We start from the raw sequence: 19398 nt of genomic DNA on the forward strand, positions 1-19398 counted from the left end.
GTAAGTGAGAACATTAATGGGAACGTTAGTCAGAACGTTTATTTTTTACATTAGTGAGGTGAAGAAATTGGCGGCTTTGTAAATATTTAAGGTTAAATTAGTGTTATCGCTTGTGTTGTAAAATATACATTAACGGTTTTGTAAAGTGTCAAAACCGTTATATTGGGTAAGGTGGAACGCAGTGCCACCGTACGCAAGATAGGTATACTAACTAAGAAACCTCAAGAGATGAAGAGTAAACATTATGAGAAGGTCGACAACTTTGTTGAAAGGTTTTCTCCTTTTGTTTTGAAGTACGAATTCACTCAAGGTCAAAGTGGCTTAGTAACCACATTAAAACCTATTGTCGAACATTGGTCTTACCCTCAGTTCGCAAAGGCAGTACTTGACAACTACAACAAATTCTTCTCCGAAGTCAATCCAAAGTCAAGGTTTACTATGAGAACATTGACGCACTCATGACGAACGAAGAAGGATACAACAAACTCATTGAAATGGGTGTGGTCGGTGAAAAGATGGGTCAATTCAAATTGGACAAAATTTTCACCGAAGTTCATGTCCTCTCCAAGCGTAAGTACTGGGGGTGTTAAAGAAGATGGTGAAATAGTTAAACATTGCATGAAATAAAAAAATTTTATTCGAATTTGAATTTAAATGTGGGAATTCTTGGGAACGTGAAAGGCTTATTTACTTGAGGAACAGGTAAAGGTGGTGGAGGTGGTGGCAACCAGTCCATTTTATATTCCTTCCTAGCTAATTTCCGTTTAATTTCATGGTCGCCCTCGGAGTCTTTGAATCGGACAGGTCGAGTTACACCATTCTTGGTCTCAAACTCATATATAACCTGTTTGTCTGTATTTTCGTCGACTATGGCACGAGACACGAACGTTGACCAAACGGACAAAAAGTGTCATTTCGGATGGTCAAGCAGCCAATCGCATTCGAGCACTTCGAAGAAGCCTTACGTTCCAAGGGAGAGGGTGTCTGGTGCAAAGCAGAGGTCATGAGACTCTACGAGCAGTACATCCTCAATGCCTGGGAGGACAAATCGTCCTTGAATTGGCAATTCTACCAACTCCTCTGGGACGACCTCCTACGCAACTGGGATAACGAAAGAGCCCAATTCAAAGGTCGGGAGCTAATTTTCCAAATTACCATTAATTTAACCTACTTATCCAACTAAACACCTAAATTTACTTGGGGTTTCCCCCTAAAATAAATTTTTTTACTCTTAGAACCACTCGAGGTTCTCTTTACGGTTGTTGAGCTTGTCACCGTCAATGTGTTTGACCTTCGTCTTCTTGTCTGGATTTGGAACCCATTGAATTGCGACAAGCTTGCCCATGGAAATTGAACCGCGATTCCGAAGGTTAAGGTTCAAGTGTCCCAAGTTGTTGAGAACTGGGGTAAGAACCTTGCCGGTCTCCCTGTTGCGGATTTTGTATGGGTAGGGTTGGGAAATTTCGTAAGCGTCATCGGCAACAAGGGTTGCCCAAACTTCCTCTTCTTCGTATTTCTCTTCTTCCTCTTCTTCTTCTTCGTGTTTCTCTTCTTCCTCGACAATTCCTTCTTCAATTTGGTACTCACGAAGTACGGTGTTGCATGTTCTGTCCTTTCCGAGTACCTTCCAGATGGCGTCTATCTCTTCGAAGAAACGGTAGATAAGTCGGGCAAGGTCTCGGTTCTCTCTCTCGTAATTGCGCAACGATTCTGAGAAATCGTTCAGGACTTTTTCATTGGAAGCTTGGTTCATGAGGAACTCACCTTTAAATCCCTTCATCTCTGACATAAGACTACTTTGGAGAGTCTTAACGGTGTTTGTCAGATGAGCTTTCAATTGGGCAATTTGAATTTGAATTGGGCGCTTGTCTGGCAACCTTGAAAGGACATCTTCCATTGAGTTTGGCTTCGGTGCTTGTTCGGACATCGAAAAAATGAAGTGGTTTGAGAATGACGGTTTTACTTCAAAAAGCTTGTTATGACAGTTAAGTCATACAATAAGTTTAAAATAATATCTTGTTCTTCTTCTGAACGTTTGTTGTCTCTTCCGATAAAAGTTTCGAACATGAGAACCAAAAAACGTTTTTTGAGATTGCGGAAGAGTTCAGGCAAATTTTCATATTCTGGATATGTTGGGAGCAGTTCAAAACATCTGAGCTGACTTTCGGACAAAATTGGGACAATGTCAGAAAATTCATCTTTGGTCGGACTGCTTGAAGGTAAGTCCCTTACATGTAAGTAGCTCTGGTAAAGTCTTCTCATTTCTGCTAACTTTTGGAGTATAGCTTCGTAGTTTAGAAGTTTCAATTTTAATTGTCTTATTCCTCTCTTGACATCTAAACGGTAACTATCCATGAGGTCAAGGGTTGCTTTAGTTGCCTTAAGTGGAGCTATCTGTTCCTTGACTTCTGCAATTTTGGTTGCAATTGTGGTTTGAGCTCCTTCAAGTTCGCCGTCTATGTCGTTCTCAACACCTTCAACCATAGCTTGAAACTCTTCATCGGTCCATTGAGATTGGTGTGGGACGAATTTAACTTGCTTCATTCAAAAAATGAAAAAAATGTTTTTACTCAAAGCGTGCCATGTATATGGCTATAAGAAACTTACCAGAAGGCTTCTTCTTCACATGAGTCTTTGGCAACTTGAGTGTTGGTGTTGGAGTTCTTGTTGGTGTCGGGTCTGGAATTTCAATTCTCTCTCGAGCGCAACAACAGATGTCAGAATAACATTCCCCACTGTCCTTCTTGCCACCATAAACTGTGTATTGACCAAACTTGCATTTACAGGAAGACCGGTCAATACAAGGTTCACAGTTGAAATAGTTGTACACAAACCTGTTGAGTACGAGTGTGAGTAAAAACATAAAAAAAGTGAAGTTAAACGTTAAGGTTTACTGAATTGGTTGGATGTCGCCTTCACAGGTTATGTAGAACGGCTGACCAGAGAAGTGGAGAAGACTCTTGAGAATTTGGTTCATTCTTGGGAAAGGGTTCTCTCTGTTTGGAAGTAGTATCCAAGGACGCTTGGCAAAGAACTTTATAATGGCTTCCTTCTTTGCTTGCTTTATGTCGTCGTAGGCTGTCCCGTCTGGTATTTGAATTGGAATTCCGGTCGAAGTCTCGAGATTCAATGCAGCCCTTCCCGTTATCCAACCGTTAACAAGCTTGCCTTTTACATTCTGCCTGAGGAAGTCTTTAACAAGCTCGTTAATTTCAATTAGGTAAATTGCCTCGTCGGTAGGTTCGACCTCGACCATTGCTACTGTCAGAAAAAGTACTGCTACTGTCAGATAAAGTACTGCTACTGTCAGTAAAAGTACTGCTACTGTCAGTAAAAGTACTGCTAGTAGCAGAGATTTTTATCGTTGTGGTCCGACGGTTAAGCCACAAACGAATGTCCGACGTTCCTCTTCCTGAATGCCTTCCCAAACCAGAGGAACCTAAAGAACCACAACAGTCTCCTCAGCAACCTCAGTTCCAGCAAGTACCTCCGAATTACTACCAATTTCCACCTCAAGGTTATTACCCACCACAAGGCTTCCCGAACTACCCTCCTCAACCTATGCCTTACTTCCCCAACCCTTGGTTGTTCCAGCAAGCTCCACCCCAGCAATTCAAATCTCAATCGAAGAGAGACCAAGAGTTCGAAGAAGGTCTGAACCGTTTACGCAAAGATTATGCCACAGCCCCTATGGAAGATGACAGGCTTTCAGTCTCTTCCCTAAGGAGTGTGGTAGAATTTACGAAAAAGTGACAGTAGAAAAAGTGACACTTAACCTTAAATTTCCAAACACTATTTTTTGATTATATTTAGTTATTATATATTTATATATATATATGTATATTATATATATATATGTATATTTATATTTATATATGTATATTTATATTTATATATGTATATTTATATTTATATATGTATATTTATATATATTTATATATGTATATTATATTTATATATGTATATTTATATTTATATATGTATATTATATATTATATATGTATATTTATATTATATTATTTATATTATATATGTATATTTATATTTATATATGTATATTTATATTTATATATGTATATTTATATTTATATATGTATATTTATATTTATATATGTATATTTATATTTATATATGTATATTTATATTTATATATGTATATTTATATTTATATATGTATATTTATATTTATATATGTATATTTATATTTATATATGTATATATTTATATATGTATATATTTATTAGAAACTGCTTCATGCTGCATTGAGTATTGTTGAATAATTTGAAGTAGTGGTTTTTGAAATCAGCACCCCTATGAGAGCGCTGGCGACCGAAACACCACTAGTAAGATTGTGTATTAGAAACTGCTTCATGCTGTGTTGAGTAAGCTTCGATGTCTTTGTAGGATAGCTTTCTGAGAGCGAAACAAGATAGTGTTGAAAAAAATTTTGAAAATCTGAGAGACTGTGCAAGAGCCAACGACCAAAACGCTACCAGTAAGATACAGCAGTAGTAGCTGCTTCATGCTGCATTGAGTATTGTTGAATAATTTGAAAGTAGTGGTTTTTGAAATCAGCACCCCTATGAGAGCGCTGGCGACCGAAACACCACTAGTAAGATTGTGTATTAGAAACTGCTTCATGCTGTGTTGAGTAAGCTTCGATGTCTTTGTAGGATAGCTTTCTGAGAGCGAAACAAGATAGTGTTGAAAAAAAATTTTGAAAATCTGAGAGACTGTGCAAGAGCCAACGACCAAAACGCTACCAGTAAGATACAGCAGTAGTAGCTGCTTCATGCTGCATTGAGTATTGTTGAATAATTTGAAGTAGTGGTTTTTGAAATCAGCACCCCTATGAGAGCGCTGGCGACCGAAACACCACTAGTAAGATTGTGTATTAGAAACTGCTTCATGCTGTGTTGAGTAAGCTTCGATATCTTTATCAGACCACCTTTAAATTAACCACTCACATTCTCACTGTGGTCCATCTAAAATTTGTAAGCTTTATGACATAAAATTATATTATATGCAGGATCCCACCTATTACTTAATCTTTTTGGAATAAATGTTTTATAATATTTATCGATTGATTGTAATTTTTTGTATAAAAAAAGTTTTTTATTTATATTAAAAATATATTTTGTTAATGATATTATCTTATAATTTGTAAATAAATCTAGTAATAAAATAACTTTAATAGTTGGTGTCACTTTTTCGAAAATTCTGGTTTTTTCAAGAAGGTCTGAACCGTTTACGCAAAGATTATGCCACAGCCCCTATGGAAGATGACAGGCTTTCAGTCTCTTCCCTAAGGTCGACCAATTCGACTCGTACCACAGATTCGGTTCGTGACCGTGACGACTACCTCAAGCAGTCTGAGAGACTCTTCATCTTACAGCCATTTACAGCTGGAGCACTCAAGAACATGCGCAATTACGAAGGTCAAACACCAGCTGGAGACCGCAAAACAGACGTGCTTACAAGAGCAGTCCAACTGGTCAAGACAAAGACTGAGATAGTCGACTTCATTCTTGCAGCTTGCCCATACAAGTAAAAAAATAAACAATTACGAGTTAAACTTTTTATTCTTTCTTTTCTGAGTTGTTTAGAGCTGGTTTCTCTTGTAGAAACCTTTCGTACTCTTCCATGGTCATGTAATTGCGAATTTGGTACGCAATTCCAGGTTCGTTGTTTTTGAACCTTATGTATGTAACGCTTCCATCCTCCTCAGGGAAGTAAGCTGCTAACATCTGACCAAGTTTTCTCGGTGACTCGGAGCTCATAAAAATGTCACTTTTTAAACGTTAAGTTTTTAGTCTTATTTTACCCTTTGTTTTTCAAGGTAGTATTGGACTGCAATTTCTCCAAATTCTCTGTGTCGGAGTTCTTCAGCATTTTCCAAGGTGTACCTGGAGAACTCAAAGAAGTTGTCAAGAACATACTGCCATGCTGCTCTTCTGAGTTCGTCGGTATTTTGGAAGTGTTGCACCTTCAAGTCTTCGGACATGAAAAAATGTCACTTTTTCCAACTCGTAATTGAATTCATTGTACTTCTCTTCACGTACATAAAACTCAGCAATGGTATTTGCTTTAAGAATTTACCATCTTACTAAGACTAAACATTTAATTTTCAAGCTTGACTTTTTACATTTTGAACTTTGTTTGCGTAGATATGAATTCTGAAAGAAGTATGAGGGTCTTGTATGACTTTATACTTCTCCCATAGTTCATGTCTGTCAAACTTACCTGCCATGGACTCTTTCATAAGTTCCATGAAATCGTCTTCGGACAATCCGGGGAAAAGTATTATGTCAGTAAGTATTCTCTTTACATCCTTACTTAAACTCTTGGCTGTCTGTACACAAATGACAACTGAAATGTTAAAGTGCCTAAGTTTCTTAAGAATTCGACACATGTCTTGTTCTCTATTCTTTAACAAAGGATGAGAGGCGAAATCATCTAAGATAAGAAGACACCTATGAGGGTACGTTTTCCAATCGTAAGATTGCAATTTCTTCGAAATGTATTCTATCTCTTTCTGTTTGTTTCTGAAGTGTTTCTTCTCTAATATTCTCTGCATTTCCTCATTTGGGTCTTTAAACTTAGAATTTATATACTCATTTATAGCATTATATTTCAAAACTCTTCTTTGGTACTTCTTTATCCAATCTAACAACTCAGTATCCTTTATACATACTAACTTAGACTTCTTTATAATATCTTTGAACGAATTGACGGTTTGGTCAAATTGACCAGAAGTCGAACAAATAACAACTAACTCATAGAATGGGTTCTTCTCATCTAGTTCTTGTTGTTGTGCAGCCATTTTAAGATAAGTGAAAGTCTTACCCGACCCAGGTGGTGCAATTAGACCTGTTATACCATTCTGGGCAAATAAGAACTTTTCATGTATAGGCTTTATCTGAGCATTTTCCAACTTCCTCTTGTTCTTGTTTAAAACATTCACAAATTTTTTGTCAATGTCAGCAAACTTTTTTTCTAACATATTTTTAGAAAAATTAAAATTTTTATCTTTTAAAAAAGAGTGGGGGACAAACTCGCCCATTGTCACTTTTTCATTAACCTTAAACTTGTAATTTTCATTATTTTTAATTAACCTTATTTCTTTCCCAATTCCTGATTTATTTTATTCACTTACTATTAAAAGTCACATTTTAATAAAATATAATAATTTATTTATAGCATTTTTTACTATACTGTAATAAAAAATTAATTATAATAAATTAAATGTTTATTAAATCAAATGTTTTCTTTGCAATAATATTTTTAATGTTGAGTAAACAATGTTGGGATCAAGTGTATCATTTTTCAGACCTTTCTGAACAGCTTCAAGCATACTGATGCATTCGACTTTTTTAAATTGTGTCATTTCTTCGAAATCTCTTGTGACTTTTTTGATAACTTTAACACTTCTCTCTGAATCCAGACCTTTAATTTGCAACTTAATCAGGAATGAAGGAACAACACTGGAATATAACTCGATGACAAGTTCATCGAGTCGAAGATTTGGTTGTACACCACTTGTATGTGCCGGATACCATTGTGTCAAATTTTTTCTGAAATTAACTTTAAAAGTACTAAGTAAGATCATTTATTTTTGCATAATATAATGCCAATATGGTTTCTTTTGATTTTATTTCATTTATAAGCAAATCAGATTTACCCAAAAACTCCACTCCATAAGCGTTCATTTGCTAAATTAAAAAGTGACAATGGGCTAGTCTGTCCCTTTCTCAAATAAAAGTAAAAACAAATTTATACTAATTTACTTCAAAATACAAAAGTATTTGACAGCTAAAATTAGTTACTTTAGCAAGCCCATCAATACCCTTTTACGATTATTGTTACTTTTTCGAAATAAAAGTAAAAACAAATTTATACTAATTTACATCAAAATACAAAAGTATTTGACAGCTAAAATTAGTTACTTTAGCAAGCCTATCAATACCCTTTTACGATTATTGTTACTTTTTCGAAATAAAAGTAAAAACAAATTTATACTAATTTACATCAAAATACAAAAGTATTTGACAGCTAAAATTAGTTACTTTAGCAAGCCTATCAATACCCTTTTACGATTATTGTTACTTTTTCGAAATAAAATAAATTTATTATCAAAAACCTTTTTTTTCTTAGTAAAAATAAACGAAATTTTTTACCTTATGAACTTTTGATGGAAATATGCAAATTTAAAATAATAAAGAAAGCCGCGAGCGAAGCGATCGGCTTAGTTCGAAGATTTTGATTCAAATCTTTGCTGATCTGTAATTCGCGGAAGCCGCGAGCGAATCGAGCGGCTTAGGTCTAAGATTTTGATTCAAATCTTTGCTTATATTCCTTAAATTCTTTATGAAACTCGCAACAGTTCCATAAAAAATTTTAAATTCTAAACTGTCGAAATTACCGATCGGTAATCACACCCTTCACGGGTGTGTCACTTTTTACAAGTGTGTCACTTTTAGCTAAAATTACCCCTACTCAAATCGAAATTATATTAATGTTTTTAATATTCTTATATCAAAAGGATTAAAGTTCATTAAGAGAAAAACAATTCTTCTTCTTCAATCTATTGGCACATTTATTTCTACACGCCAATAAGGAAGGGAAAATTATAAGACACCATGGTGTCTTCAAAACGCGAATTTTTGATATTTTTAACAACCCTATAACGAAGTCAGTTATGAGACGTTTTATGTTTAAAGCAAGGAAACGCCATGTTTGCATAAGTATTGCTACAGTTAAATGGTAATGTCTGACTTTAGTAATGATGTTAGCTAATGGTGAGTCTGGTTTTGACACTAAACCTTTTCCGGCGAAGTCGTCACAAACGAGCAGAGTATTTGAAGGATACTTTTTGAAGGGGTATTTTGAAAGTTTTGACAGAATGTAGTTTGTAAGTCGTTTCATATCGTAAACTCCTGAGTACTGACGTAAGTGGTGTTTGTCAATAATTCTTTCCATCTCTTCTGAAGTCTTTTGCATTCCTGACTGTATGAACTCTACAATAGCATAATATTTTCTCTTACGTCGAATGTAACGTTGAAGAAATTCAATGAGTTCGCTATCTGGAACTTTAACGACAGATGCTTGAACTTTACTCATGAATGTTTTCGTTGTTGAATCCATAGAGTCTGAAGTTGCTGATACAATGATTTGGTCATAGTAAGAGTCGTTTCCTAAACGCTCTGTTATGAGTATATGACGAATGAGGTTAAATGTCTTTCCTGAACCCATCTTTCCACAATAGAAATACACACCATTTGAACAGAATTCATAATCTTTGCTGAAAGGAAGAATAAGAGAAGAGTTAAGTTTGTCTGTAGTTTCATTCATGTCTTCATCTACGTCATGTATTAAATGCTTCATTTTATCTCCACTAAAAATGCAAGTCAGAAATATTCAGAACATAGCACCGAGTCTAACTGACAAGAGTATAAAGATATACTATGAACACGTTATGATGAAACCAACCAAAATTCAAGAAAGTCAGTATACTTATGAATATCCAAGACACTGGTAGAGTATGTAGGAGGTGAGAAAGCTATTGAAATAAGACAAGTTAGAAGTATTCCAGCAGGAAGAACAATATTATTGAAGAACTTTAATGTTTTGAGATATAATGATGAAACAAAGAAGCAAGATAGTTTCCCTGTTGCTGTGTATGTGAACTTAGATACAGGAGATGGCATGAAAGTTTTTAACACAAAGCTTCAAACGGTATTGAAAGAACAACTTATAGCAGAAGGACACCCATTACCTTCAGAAGTTACCATAGCATATAATTTTGAAACAAATGCAATAGATTTTAAAATCGTCTCTGCAAAGAAGTCAGGTTTTACATTTAATGAAGCAGATGTATATTCGAATGAAAACTTCAAAGCTATTGCATGGTTAGATAATGACGATTGCTTTAAGAAAATATTTAAATTCAGTGACTCAAAGATGTCAATAGATGACCTTCGTGGAATGTTACCATCGACGTTTACAGTTGAAGGTTCAGCAGGATTGCTTACAAGATTGTCAATTGGTGGCGTTTGGTCTCGTGAGAACATTGTTATAAAATCCAGTATAAGTGAATTTGCTGAAGAATCTATATTATGTCTTTCAATCTACATGTATTCGCCACCGAAGCATTATAGTATAACAAACTTTGTCAGTAAGTTTAACATAAGACTTGTCGAACCTTCTTCAATGAAAGATGTTGTGCTACCTAAAGATGGAAAGGATGGACTCATTATTGAGATGATTTTAATTGCATATTAAATGAGCTTGTACTTGAAAGTCATTCATGATGAAATAACTGTTGTAGAAGATGTTAGCAATTGTTCAGACATTTTGAAGCGAATAGATGAGATAAGAAAGAAGTTAGATAGACCGCAAAGCGGTGAGGGTGAAGCCCGTGAGAATGTTTATGTTTCATTGACTTTCTCCAGTAACGAGAACTTTTATGAGATAATATTGAAGAGAGATGATTTTAATATGGTGTAAATGGTAGCTTGGGCAGCTTTAGGCGCAATGGGAACAAAAGCATTAGCATTTGGAGCAAAAGCACTTGGGGCTTATGACGCAGTAAATAAAATGAGTGGAGGAAGAGTTTCGAAGACATTAGACGCAAATAAAGGAAAGATTGGAGGCTGGGTTGCAAAGAAGTTAAGATTAAATAAAATAGGGCTCATAAATAAAGCATCCAATTTGGTTGCGACTGAGTCAGAAAATGCTTTAGGAAAGGACGATGAGTTTGCAAAACACGCAAAAGACTTTAATGACCAGATGAAAGGTGAAACAATGCATTTAAATAGAGTCGATGGAACTAAAGAAAATGTTTCTTCTCCACCAGCGGTATATCCATACGGACCTTATGGAATGTATGGAAACCCTTACGAAAGACCATTTGACCCATTGACTGGTGGAAGTAACTGGTATCATTATGGACGAAGAAGAAAGACAGTCAAGTTGGAGACGGACGTAAAGAAAGCAACTAAAAAGAAACCAAGGAAGAGAGTTATAAAGCAATGAATTCAAGTGGGTGAAAAACCGGGTGAAAAAAGAGGTGAGATTTCACCACTTCACCTAAATTTATTTTTGTGCTATGTTTTCATACGCGTGAAGGTAGTGATATCATTTATTTTTTATTTTATTTTTATTTTATTTTTATGTAAATGACGAAAACTATTGAGATAACAAACTACAACGGTCATGAGTTCAAGAATTTGTTCTTCGTTCCTCGTGAAAATACATTCTATCAGATACGAGGGAGAAAGGGTAAAGTTAGTTTGAGCGTTTATGACAAAGAGCATTATGGAAGATATATACAAGCAATAGATACAAACGGTAAGTGTGTTTCATTAGCTTTGTCAAAACTTATAAACATTAATTATGACAGTGACTTTGACCTATATGAAGAAGAAAGTGAGTCAGAAGATTATGAGCTGTTATGTGAAGCACAGCAATGGGAGGAGTTGCAATACTTTTGTAAGTGAGAACATTAATGGGAACGTTAGTCAGAACGTTTATTTTTTACATTAGTGAGGTGAAGAAATTGGCGGCTTTGTAAATATTTAAGGTTAAATTAGTGTTATCGCTTGTGTTGTAAAATATACATTAACGGTTTTGTAAAGTGTCAAAACCGTTATATTGGGTAAGGTGGAACGCAGTGCCACCGTACGCAAGATAGGTATACTAACTAAGAAACCTCAAGAGATGAAGAGTAAACATTATGAGAAGGTCGACAACTTTGTTGAAAGGTTTTCTCCTTTTGTTTTGAAGTACGAATTCACTCAAGGTCAAAGTGGCTTAGTAACCACATTAAAACCTATTGTCGAACATTGGTCTTACCCTCAGTTCGCAAAGGCAGTACTTGACAACTACAACAAATTCTTCTCCGAAGTCAATCCAAAGTCAAGGTTTACTATGAGAACATTGACGCACTCATGACGAACGAAGAAGGATACAACAAACTCATTGAAATGGGTGTGGTCGGTGAAAAGATGGGTCAATTCAAATTGGACAAAATTTTCACCGAAGTTCATGTCCTCTCCAAGCGTAAGTACTGGGGGTGTTAAAGAAGATGGTGAAATAGTTAAACATTGCATGAAATAAAAAAATTTTATTCGAATTTGAATTTAAATGTGGGAATTCTTGGGAACGTGAAAGGCTTATTTACTTGAGGAACAGGTAAAGGTGGTGGAGGTGGTGGCAACCAGTCCATTTTATATTCCTTCCTAGCTAATTTCCGTTTAATTTCATGGTCGCCCTCGGAGTCTTTGAATCGGACAGGTCGAGTTACACCATTCTTGGTCTCAAACTCATATATAACCTGTTTGTCTGTATTTTCGTCGACTATGGCACGAGACACGAACGTTGACCAAACGGACAAAAAGTGTCATTTCGGATGGTCAAGCAGCCAATCGCATTCGAGCACTTCGAAGAAGCCTTACGTTCCAAGGGAGAGGGTGTCTGGTGCAAAGCAGAGGTCATGAGACTCTACGAGCAGTACATCCTCAATGCCTGGGAGGACAAATCGTCCTTGAATTGGCAATTCTACCAACTCCTCTGGGACGACCTCCTACGCAACTGGGATAACGAAAGAGCCCAATTCAAAGGTCGGGAGCTAATTTTCCAAATTACCATTAATTTAACCTACTTATCCAACTAAACACCTAAATTTACTTGGGGTTTCCCCCTAAAATAAATTTTTTTACTCTTAGAACCACTCGAGGTTCTCTTTACGGTTGTTGAGCTTGTCACCGTCAATGTGTTTGACCTTCGTCTTCTTGTCTGGATTTGGAACCCATTGAATTGCGACAAGCTTGCCCATGGAAATTGAACCGCGATTCCGAAGGTTAAGGTTCAAGTGTCCCAAGTTGTTGAGAACTGGGGTAAGAACCTTGCCGGTCTCCCTGTTGCGGATTTTGTATGGGTAGGGTTGGGAAATTTCGTAAGCGTCATCGGCAACAAGGGTTGCCCAAACTTCCTCTTCTTCGTATTTCTCTTCTTCCTCTTCTTCTTCGTATTTCTCTTCTTCCTCTTCTTCTTCTTCGTGTTTCTCTTCTTCCTCGACAATTCCTTCTTCAATTTGGTACTCACGAAGTACGGTGTTGCATGTTCTGTCCTTTCCGAGTACCTTCCAGATGGCGTCTATCTCTTCGAAGAAACGGTAGATAAGTCGGGCAAGGTCTCGGTTCTCTCTCTCGTAATTGCGCAACGATTCTGAGAAATCGTTCAGGACTTTTTCATTGGAAGCTTGGTTCATGAGGAACTCACCTTTAAATCCCTTCATCTCTGACATAAGACTACTTTGGAGAGTCTTAACGGTGTTTGTCAGATGAGCTTTCAATTGGGCAATTTGAATTTGAATTGGGCGCTTGTCTGGCAACCTTGAAAGGACATCTTCCATTGAGTTTGGCTTCGGTGCTTGTTCGGACATCGAAAAAATGAAGTGGTTTGAGAATGACGGTTTTACTTCAAAAAGCTTGTTATGACAGTTAAGTCATACAATAAGTTTAAAATAATATCTTGTTCTTCTTCTGAACGTTTGTTGTCTCTTCCGATAAAAGTTTCGAACATGAGAACCAAAAAACGTTTTTTGAGATTGCGGAAGAGTTCAGGCAAATTTTCATATTCTGGATATGTTGGGAGCAGTTCAAAACATCTGAGCTGACTTTCGGACAAAATTGGGACAATGTCAGAAAATTCATCTTTGGTCGGACTGCTTGAAGGTAAGTCCCTTACATGTAAGTAGCTCTGGTAAAGTCTTCTCATTTCTGCTAACTTTTGGAGTATAGCTTCGTAGTTTAGAAGTTTCAATTTTAATTGTCTTATTCCTCTCTTGACATCTAAACGGTAACTATCCATGAGGTCAAGGGTTGCTTTAGTTGCCTTAAGTGGAGCTATCTGTTCCTTGACTTCTGCAATTTTGGTTGCAATTGTGGTTTGAGCTCCTTCAAGTTCGCCGTCTATGTCGTTCTCAACACCTTCAACCATAGCTTGAAACTCTTCATCGGTCCATTGAGATTGGTGTGGGACGAATTTAACTTGCTTCATTCAAAAAATGAAAAAAATGTTTTTACTCAAAGCGTGCCATGTATATGGCTATAAGAAACTTACCAGAAGGCTTCTTCTTCACATGAGTCTTTGGCAACTTGAGTGTTGGTGTTGGAGTTCTTGTTGGTGTCGGGTCTGGAATTTCAATTCTCTCTCGAGCGCAACAACAGATGTCAGAATAACATTCCCACTGTCCTTCTTGCCACCATAAACTGTGTATTGACCAAACTTGCATTTACAGGAAGACCGGTCAATACAAGGTTCACAGTTGAAATAGTTGTACACAAACCTGTTGAGTACGAGTGTGAGTAAAAACATAAAAAAAGTGAAGTTAAACGTTAAGGTTTACTGAATTGGTTGGATGTCGCCTTCACAGGTTATGTAGAACGGCTGACCAGAGAAGTGGAGAAGACTCTTGAGAATTTGGTTCATTCTTGGGAAAGGGTTCTCTCTGTTTGGAAGTAGTATCCAAGGACGCTTGGCAAAGAACTTTATAATGGCTTCCTTCTTTGCTTGCTTTATGTCGTCGTAGGCTGTCCCGTCTGGTATTTGAATTGGAATTCCGGTCGAAGTCTCGAGATTCAATGCAGCCCTTCCCGTTATCCAACCGTTAACAAGCTTGCCTTTTACATTCTGCCTGAGGAAGTCTTTAACAAGCTCGTTAATTTCAATTAGGTAAATTGCCTCGTCGGTAGGTTCGACCTCGACCATTGCTACTGTCAGAAAAAGTACTGCTACTGTCAGATAAAGTACTGCTACTGTCAGTAAAAGTACTGCTACTGTCAGTAAAAGTACTGCTAGTAGCAGAGATTTTTATCGTTGTGGTCCGACGGTTAAGCCACAAACGAATGTCCGACGTTCCTCTTCCTGAATGCCTTCCCAAACCAGAGGAACCTAAAGAACCACAACAGTCTCCTCAGCAACCTCAGTTCCAGCAAGTACCTCCGAATTACTACCAATTTCCACCTCAAGGTTATTACCCACCACAAGGCTTCCCGAACTACCCTCCTCAACCTATGCCTTACTTCCCCAACCCTTGGTTGTTCCAGCAAGCTCCACCCCAGCAATTCAAATCTCAATCGAAGAGAGACCAAGAGTTCGAAGAAGGTCTGAACCGTTTACGCAAAGATTATGCCACAGCCCCTATGGAAGATGACAGGCTTTCAGTCTCTTCCCTAAGGGAGTGTGGTAGAATTTACGAAAAAGTGACAGTAGAAAAAGTGACACTTAACCTTAAATTTCCAAACACTATTTTTTGATTATATTTAGTTATTTATATATTTATATATATATATGTATATTTATATATATATATGTATATTTATATTTATATATGTATATTTATATTTATATATGTATATTTATATTTATATATGTATATTTATATTTATATTTATATATGTATATTTATATTTATATATGTATATTTATATTTATATATGTATATTTATATTTATATATGTATATTTATATTTATATTTATATTTATATATGTATATTTATATTTATATATGTATATTTATATTTATATATGTATATTTATATTTATATATGTATATTTATATTTATATATGTATATTTATATTTATATATGTATATTTATATTTATATATGTATATTTATATTTATATATGTATATTTATATTTATATATGTATATTTATATTTATATATGTATATATTTATATATGTATATATTTATTAGAAACTGCTTCATGCTGCATTGAGTATTGTTGAATAATTTGAAGTAGTGGTTTTTGAAATCAGCACCCCTATGAGAGCGCTGGCGACCGAAACACCACTAGTAAGATTGTGTATTAGAAACTGCTTCATGCTGTGTTGAGTAAGCTTCGATGTCTTTGTAGGATAGCTTTCTGAGAGCGAAACAAGATAGTGTTGAAAAAAATTTTGAAAATCTGAGAGACTGTGCAAGAGCCAACGACCAAAACGCTACCAGTAAGATACAGCAGTAGTAGCTGCTTCATGCTGCATTGAGTATTGTTGAATAATTTGAAGTAGTGGTTTTTGAAATCAGCACCCCTATGAGAGCGCTGGCGACCGAAACACCACTAGTAAGATTGTGTATTAGAAACTGCTTCATGCTGTGTTGAGTAAGCTTCGATGTCTTTGTAGGATAGCTTTCTGAGAGCGAAACAAGATAGTGTTGAAAAAAAATTTTGAAAATCTGAGAGACTGTGCAAGAGCCAACGACCAAAACGCTACCAGTAAGATACAGCAGTAGTAGCTGCTTCATGCTGCATTGAGTATTGTTGAATAATTTGAAGTAGTGGTTTTTGAAATCAGCACCCCTATGAGAGCGCTGGCGACCGAAACACCACTAGTAAGATTGTGTATTAGAAACTGCTTCATGCTGTGTTGAGTAAGCTTCGATGTCTTTGTAGGATAGCTTTCTGAGAGCGAAACAAGATAGTGTTGAAAAAAAATTTTGAAAATCTGAGAGACTGTGCAAGAGCCAACGACCAAAACGCTACCAGTAAGATACAGCAGTAGTAGCTGCTTCATGCTGCATTGAGTATTGTTGAATAATTTGAAGTAGTGGTTTTTGAAATCAGCACCCCTATGAGAGCGCTGGCGACCGAAACACCACTAGTAAGATTGTGTATTAGAAACTGCTTCATGCTGTGTTGAGTAAGCTTCGATATCTTTATCAGACCACCTTTAAATTAACCACTCACATTCTCACTGTGGTCCATCTAAAATTTGTAAGCTTTATGACATAAAATTATATTATATGCAGGATCCCACCTATTACTTAATCTTTTTGGAATAAATGTTTTATAATATTTATCGATTGATTGTAATTTTTTGTATAAAAAAAAGTTTTTTATTTATATTAAAAATATATTTTGTTAATGATATTATCTTATAATTTGTAAATAAATCTAGTAATAAAATAACTTTAATAGTTGGTGTCACTTTTTCGAAAATTCTGGTTTTTTCAAGAAGGTCTGAACCGTTTACGCAAAGATTATGCCACAGCCCCTATGGAAGATGACAGGCTTTCAGTCTCTTCCCTAAGGTCGACCAATTCGACTCGTACCACAGATTCGGTTCGTGACCGTGACGACTACCTCAAGCAGTCTGAGAGACTCTTCATCTTACAGCCATTTACAGCTGGAGCACTCAAGAACATGCGCAATTACGAAGGTCAAACACCAGCTGGAGACCGCAAAACAGACGTGCTTACAAGAGCAGTCCAACTGGTCAAGACAAAGACTGAGATAGTCGACTTCATTCTTGCAGCTTGCCCATACAAGTAAAAAAATAAACAATTACGAGTTAAACTTTTTATTCTTTCTTTTCTGAGTTGTTTAGAGCTGGTTTCTCTTGTAGAAACCTTTCGTACTCTTCCATGGTCATGTAATTGCGAATTTGGTACGCAATTCCAGGTTCGTTGTTTTTGAACCTTATGTATGTAACGCTTCCATCCTCCTCAGGGAAGTAAGCTGCTAACATCTGACCAAGTTTTCTCGGTGACTCGGAGCTCATAAAAATGTCACTTTTTAAACGTTAAGTTTTTAGTCTTATTTTACCCTTTGTTTTTCAAGGTAGTATTGGACTGCAATTTCTCCAAATTCTCTGTGTCGGAGTTCTTCAGCATTTTCCAAGGTGTACCTGGAGAACTCAAAGAAGTTGTCAAGAACATACTGCCATGCTGCTCTTCTGAGTTCGTCGGTATTTTGGAAGTGTTGCACCTTCAAGTCTTCGGACATGAAAAAATGTCACTTTTTCCAACTCGTAATTGAATTCATTGTACTTCTCTTCACGTACATAAAACTCAGCAATGGTATTTGCTTTAAGAATTTACCATCTTACTAAGACTAAACATTTAATTTTCAAGCTTGACTTTTTACATTTTGAACTTTGTTTGCGTAGATATGAATTCTGAAAGAAGTATGAGGGTCTTGTATGACTTTATACTTCTCCCATAGTTCATGTCTGTCAAACTTACCTGCCATGGACTCTTTCATAAGTTCCATGAAATCGTCTTCGGACAATCCGGGGAAAAGTATTATGTCAGTAAGTATTCTCTTTACATCCTTACTTAAACTCTTGGCTGTCTGTACACAAATGACAACTGAAATGTTAAAGTGCCTAAGTTTCTTAAGAATTCGACACATGTCTTGTTCTCTATTCTTTAACAAAGGATGAGAGGCGAAATCATCTAAGATAAGAAGACACCTATGAGGGTACGTTTTCCAATCGTAAGATTGCAATTTCTTCGAAATGTATTCTATCTCTTTCTGTTTGTTTCTGAAGTGTTTCTTCTCTAATATTCTCTGCATTTCCTCATTTGGGTCTTTAAACTTAGAATTTATATACTCATTTATAGCATTATATTTCAAAACTCTTCTTTGGTACTTCTTTATCCAATCTAACAACTCAGTATCCTTTATACATACTAACTTAGACTTCTTTATAATATCTTTGAACGAATTGACGGTTTGGTCAAATTGACCAGAAGTCGAACAAATAACAACTAACTCATAGAATGGGTTCTTCTCATCTAGTTCTTGTTGTTGTGCAGCCATTTTAAGATAAGTGAAAGTCTTACCCGACCCAGGTGGTGCAATTAGACCTGTTATACCATTCTGGCAAATAAGAACTTTTCATGTATAGGCTTTATCTGAGCATTTCCAACTTCCTCTTGTTCTTGTTTAAAACATTCACAAATTTTTTGTCAATGTCAGCAAACTTTTTTTCTAACATATTTTTAGAAAAATTAAAATTTTTATCTTTTAAAAAGAGTGGGGGACAAACTCGCCCATTGTCACTTTTTCATTAACCTTAAACTTGTAATTTTCATTATTTTTAATTAACCTTATTTCTTTCCAATTCCTGATTTATTTTATTCACTTACTATTAAAAGTCACATTTTAATAAAATATAATAATTTATTTATAGCATTTTTTACTATACTGTAATAAAAAATTAATTATAATAAATTAAATGTTTATTAAATCAAATGTTTTCTTTGCAATAATATTTTTAATGTTGAGTAAACAATGTTGGGATCAAGTGTATCATTTTTCAGACCTTTCTGAACAGCTTCAAGCATACTGATGCATTCGACTTTTTTAAATTGTGTCATTTCTTCGAAATCTCTTGTGACTTTTTTGATAACTTTAACACTTCTCTCTGAATCCAGACCTTTAATTTGCAACTTAATCAGGAATGAAGGAACAACACTGGAATATAACTCGATGACAAGTTCATCGAGTCGAAGATTTGGTTGTACACCACTTGTATGTGCCGGATACCATTGTGTCAAATTTTTTCTGAAATTAACTTTAAAAGTACTAAGTAAGATCATTTA

The 19398-nt window shown here is 35.7% G+C and overlaps 14 protein-coding genes and 2 pseudogenes across 16 annotated transcripts, besides 8 other annotated features; 6 read left to right on the forward strand and 10 right to left on the reverse strand.

The window, feature by feature from the left end:
- Positions 1-215: part of a mobile genetic element that runs on past the window's edge.
- A 419-nt stretch (positions 216-634) lies between these two features.
- On the reverse strand, positions 635-889 carry TVAGG3_0297010 (uncharacterized protein; the record flags this gene model as incomplete). The annotated part of the gene is made up of 1 exon (XM_051229364.1): positions 635-889. A coding segment is annotated over one exon (255 nt), but the record flags the coding sequence as incomplete, so codon positions are not given.
- A 30-nt stretch (positions 890-919) lies between these two features.
- TVAGG3_0297020 (uncharacterized protein) lies at positions 920-1183 on the forward strand (the record flags this gene model as incomplete). Its single annotated transcript, XM_051229365.1, has 1 exon — positions 920-1183. One exon carries the CDS (start codon positions 920-922, stop codon positions 1181-1183), a length of 264 nt encoding a protein of 87 aa, XP_051099095.1.
- A 776-nt stretch (positions 1184-1959) lies between these two features.
- Positions 1960-2544, reverse strand: TVAGG3_0297030 (uncharacterized protein; the record flags this gene model as incomplete). Its single annotated transcript, XM_051229366.1, has 1 exon — positions 1960-2544. The coding sequence occupies one exon, from the start codon at positions 2542-2544 to the stop codon at positions 1960-1962; it is 585 nt and encodes a 194-aa protein (XP_051099096.1).
- Positions 2545-2566: 22 nt separating this feature from the next.
- On the reverse strand, positions 2567-2863 carry TVAGG3_0297040 (uncharacterized protein; the record flags this gene model as incomplete). The annotated part of the gene is made up of 1 exon (XM_051229367.1): positions 2567-2863. The coding sequence occupies one exon, from the start codon at positions 2861-2863 to the stop codon at positions 2567-2569; it is 297 nt and encodes a 98-aa protein (XP_051099097.1).
- A 2412-nt stretch (positions 2864-5275) lies between these two features.
- TVAGG3_0297050 (uncharacterized protein) lies at positions 5276-5551 on the forward strand (the record flags this gene model as incomplete). The annotated part of the gene is made up of 1 exon (XM_051229368.1): positions 5276-5551. The coding sequence occupies one exon, from the start codon at positions 5276-5278 to the stop codon at positions 5549-5551; it is 276 nt and encodes a 91-aa protein (XP_051099098.1).
- A 28-nt stretch (positions 5552-5579) lies between these two features.
- TVAGG3_0297060 (uncharacterized protein) lies at positions 5580-5780 on the reverse strand (the record flags this gene model as incomplete). The annotated part of the gene is made up of 1 exon (XM_051229369.1): positions 5580-5780. One exon carries the CDS (start codon positions 5778-5780, stop codon positions 5580-5582), a length of 201 nt encoding a protein of 66 aa, XP_051099099.1.
- A 362-nt stretch (positions 5781-6142) lies between these two features.
- Positions 6143-11705: a mobile genetic element.
- TVAGG3_0297080 (protein of unknown function, DUF4106 family) lies at positions 6213-7063 on the reverse strand (the record flags this gene model as incomplete). Its single annotated transcript, XM_051229370.1, has 1 exon — positions 6213-7063. A coding segment is annotated over one exon (851 nt), but the record flags the coding sequence as incomplete, so codon positions are not given.
- Positions 7041-7078: a terminal%2Cinverted (terminal inverted repeat of MuDR-5_TvMULE4 transposon ID:TVAGG3_0297090).
- Positions 7064-8498: a mobile genetic element.
- Positions 8469-8498: a terminal%2Cinverted (terminal inverted repeat of MuDR-5_TvMULE4 transposon ID:TVAGG3_0297090).
- Positions 8900-9351, reverse strand: TVAGG3_0297100 (uncharacterized protein; the record flags this gene model as incomplete). The annotated part of the gene is made up of 1 exon (XM_051229371.1): positions 8900-9351. A coding segment is annotated over one exon (452 nt), but the record flags the coding sequence as incomplete, so codon positions are not given.
- On the forward strand, positions 9961-10281 carry TVAGG3_0297110 (uncharacterized protein; the record flags this gene model as incomplete). The annotated part of the gene is made up of 1 exon (XM_051229372.1): positions 9961-10281. One exon carries the CDS (start codon positions 9961-9963, stop codon positions 10279-10281), a length of 321 nt encoding a protein of 106 aa, XP_051099102.1.
- TVAGG3_0297120 (protein of unknown function, DUF4107 family) lies at positions 10507-11034 on the forward strand (the record flags this gene model as incomplete). Its single annotated transcript, XM_051229373.1, has 1 exon — positions 10507-11034. The coding sequence occupies one exon, from the start codon at positions 10507-10509 to the stop codon at positions 11032-11034; it is 528 nt and encodes a 175-aa protein (XP_051099103.1).
- A 704-nt stretch (positions 11706-12409) lies between the features above and the next one.
- On the forward strand, positions 12410-12673 carry TVAGG3_0297130 (uncharacterized protein; the record flags this gene model as incomplete). Its single annotated transcript, XM_051229374.1, has 1 exon — positions 12410-12673. The coding sequence occupies one exon, from the start codon at positions 12410-12412 to the stop codon at positions 12671-12673; it is 264 nt and encodes an 87-aa protein (XP_051099104.1).
- Positions 12674-12721: 48 nt separating this feature from the next.
- On the reverse strand, positions 12722-14061 carry TVAGG3_0297140 (annotated as a pseudogene). The gene has a single exon. A coding segment is annotated over exon 1 (1340 nt).
- A 22-nt stretch (positions 14062-14083) lies between these two features.
- On the reverse strand, positions 14084-14296 carry TVAGG3_0297150 (uncharacterized protein; the record flags this gene model as incomplete). Its single annotated transcript, XM_051229375.1, has 1 exon — positions 14084-14296. The coding sequence occupies one exon, from the start codon at positions 14294-14296 to the stop codon at positions 14084-14086; it is 213 nt and encodes a 70-aa protein (XP_051099105.1).
- A 613-nt stretch (positions 14297-14909) lies between these two features.
- Positions 14910-15320, forward strand: TVAGG3_0297160 (protein ubiquitination; the record flags this gene model as incomplete). The annotated part of the gene is made up of 1 exon (XM_051229376.1): positions 14910-15320. One exon carries the CDS (start codon positions 14910-14912, stop codon positions 15318-15320), a length of 411 nt encoding a protein of 136 aa, XP_051099106.1.
- Positions 15321-17369: 2049 nt separating this feature from the next.
- TVAGG3_0297170 (uncharacterized protein) lies at positions 17370-17570 on the reverse strand (the record flags this gene model as incomplete). The annotated part of the gene is made up of 1 exon (XM_051229377.1): positions 17370-17570. The coding sequence occupies one exon, from the start codon at positions 17568-17570 to the stop codon at positions 17370-17372; it is 201 nt and encodes a 66-aa protein (XP_051099107.1).
- Positions 17571-17932: 362 nt separating this feature from the next.
- Positions 17933-19398: part of a mobile genetic element that runs on past the window's edge.
- Positions 18201-18791, reverse strand: TVAGG3_0297190 (annotated as a pseudogene). The gene has a single exon. A coding segment is annotated over exon 1 (591 nt).
- Positions 18828-18865: a terminal%2Cinverted (terminal inverted repeat of MuDR-5_TvMULE4 transposon ID:TVAGG3_0297200).
- Positions 18828-19398: part of a mobile genetic element that runs on past the window's edge.

Source organism: Trichomonas vaginalis, chromosome V (assembly GCF_026262505.1).
Source record: "Trichomonas vaginalis G3 chromosome V, whole genome shotgun sequence".
NCBI lineage: Eukaryota > Parabasalia > Trichomonadida > Trichomonadidae > Trichomonas > Trichomonas vaginalis.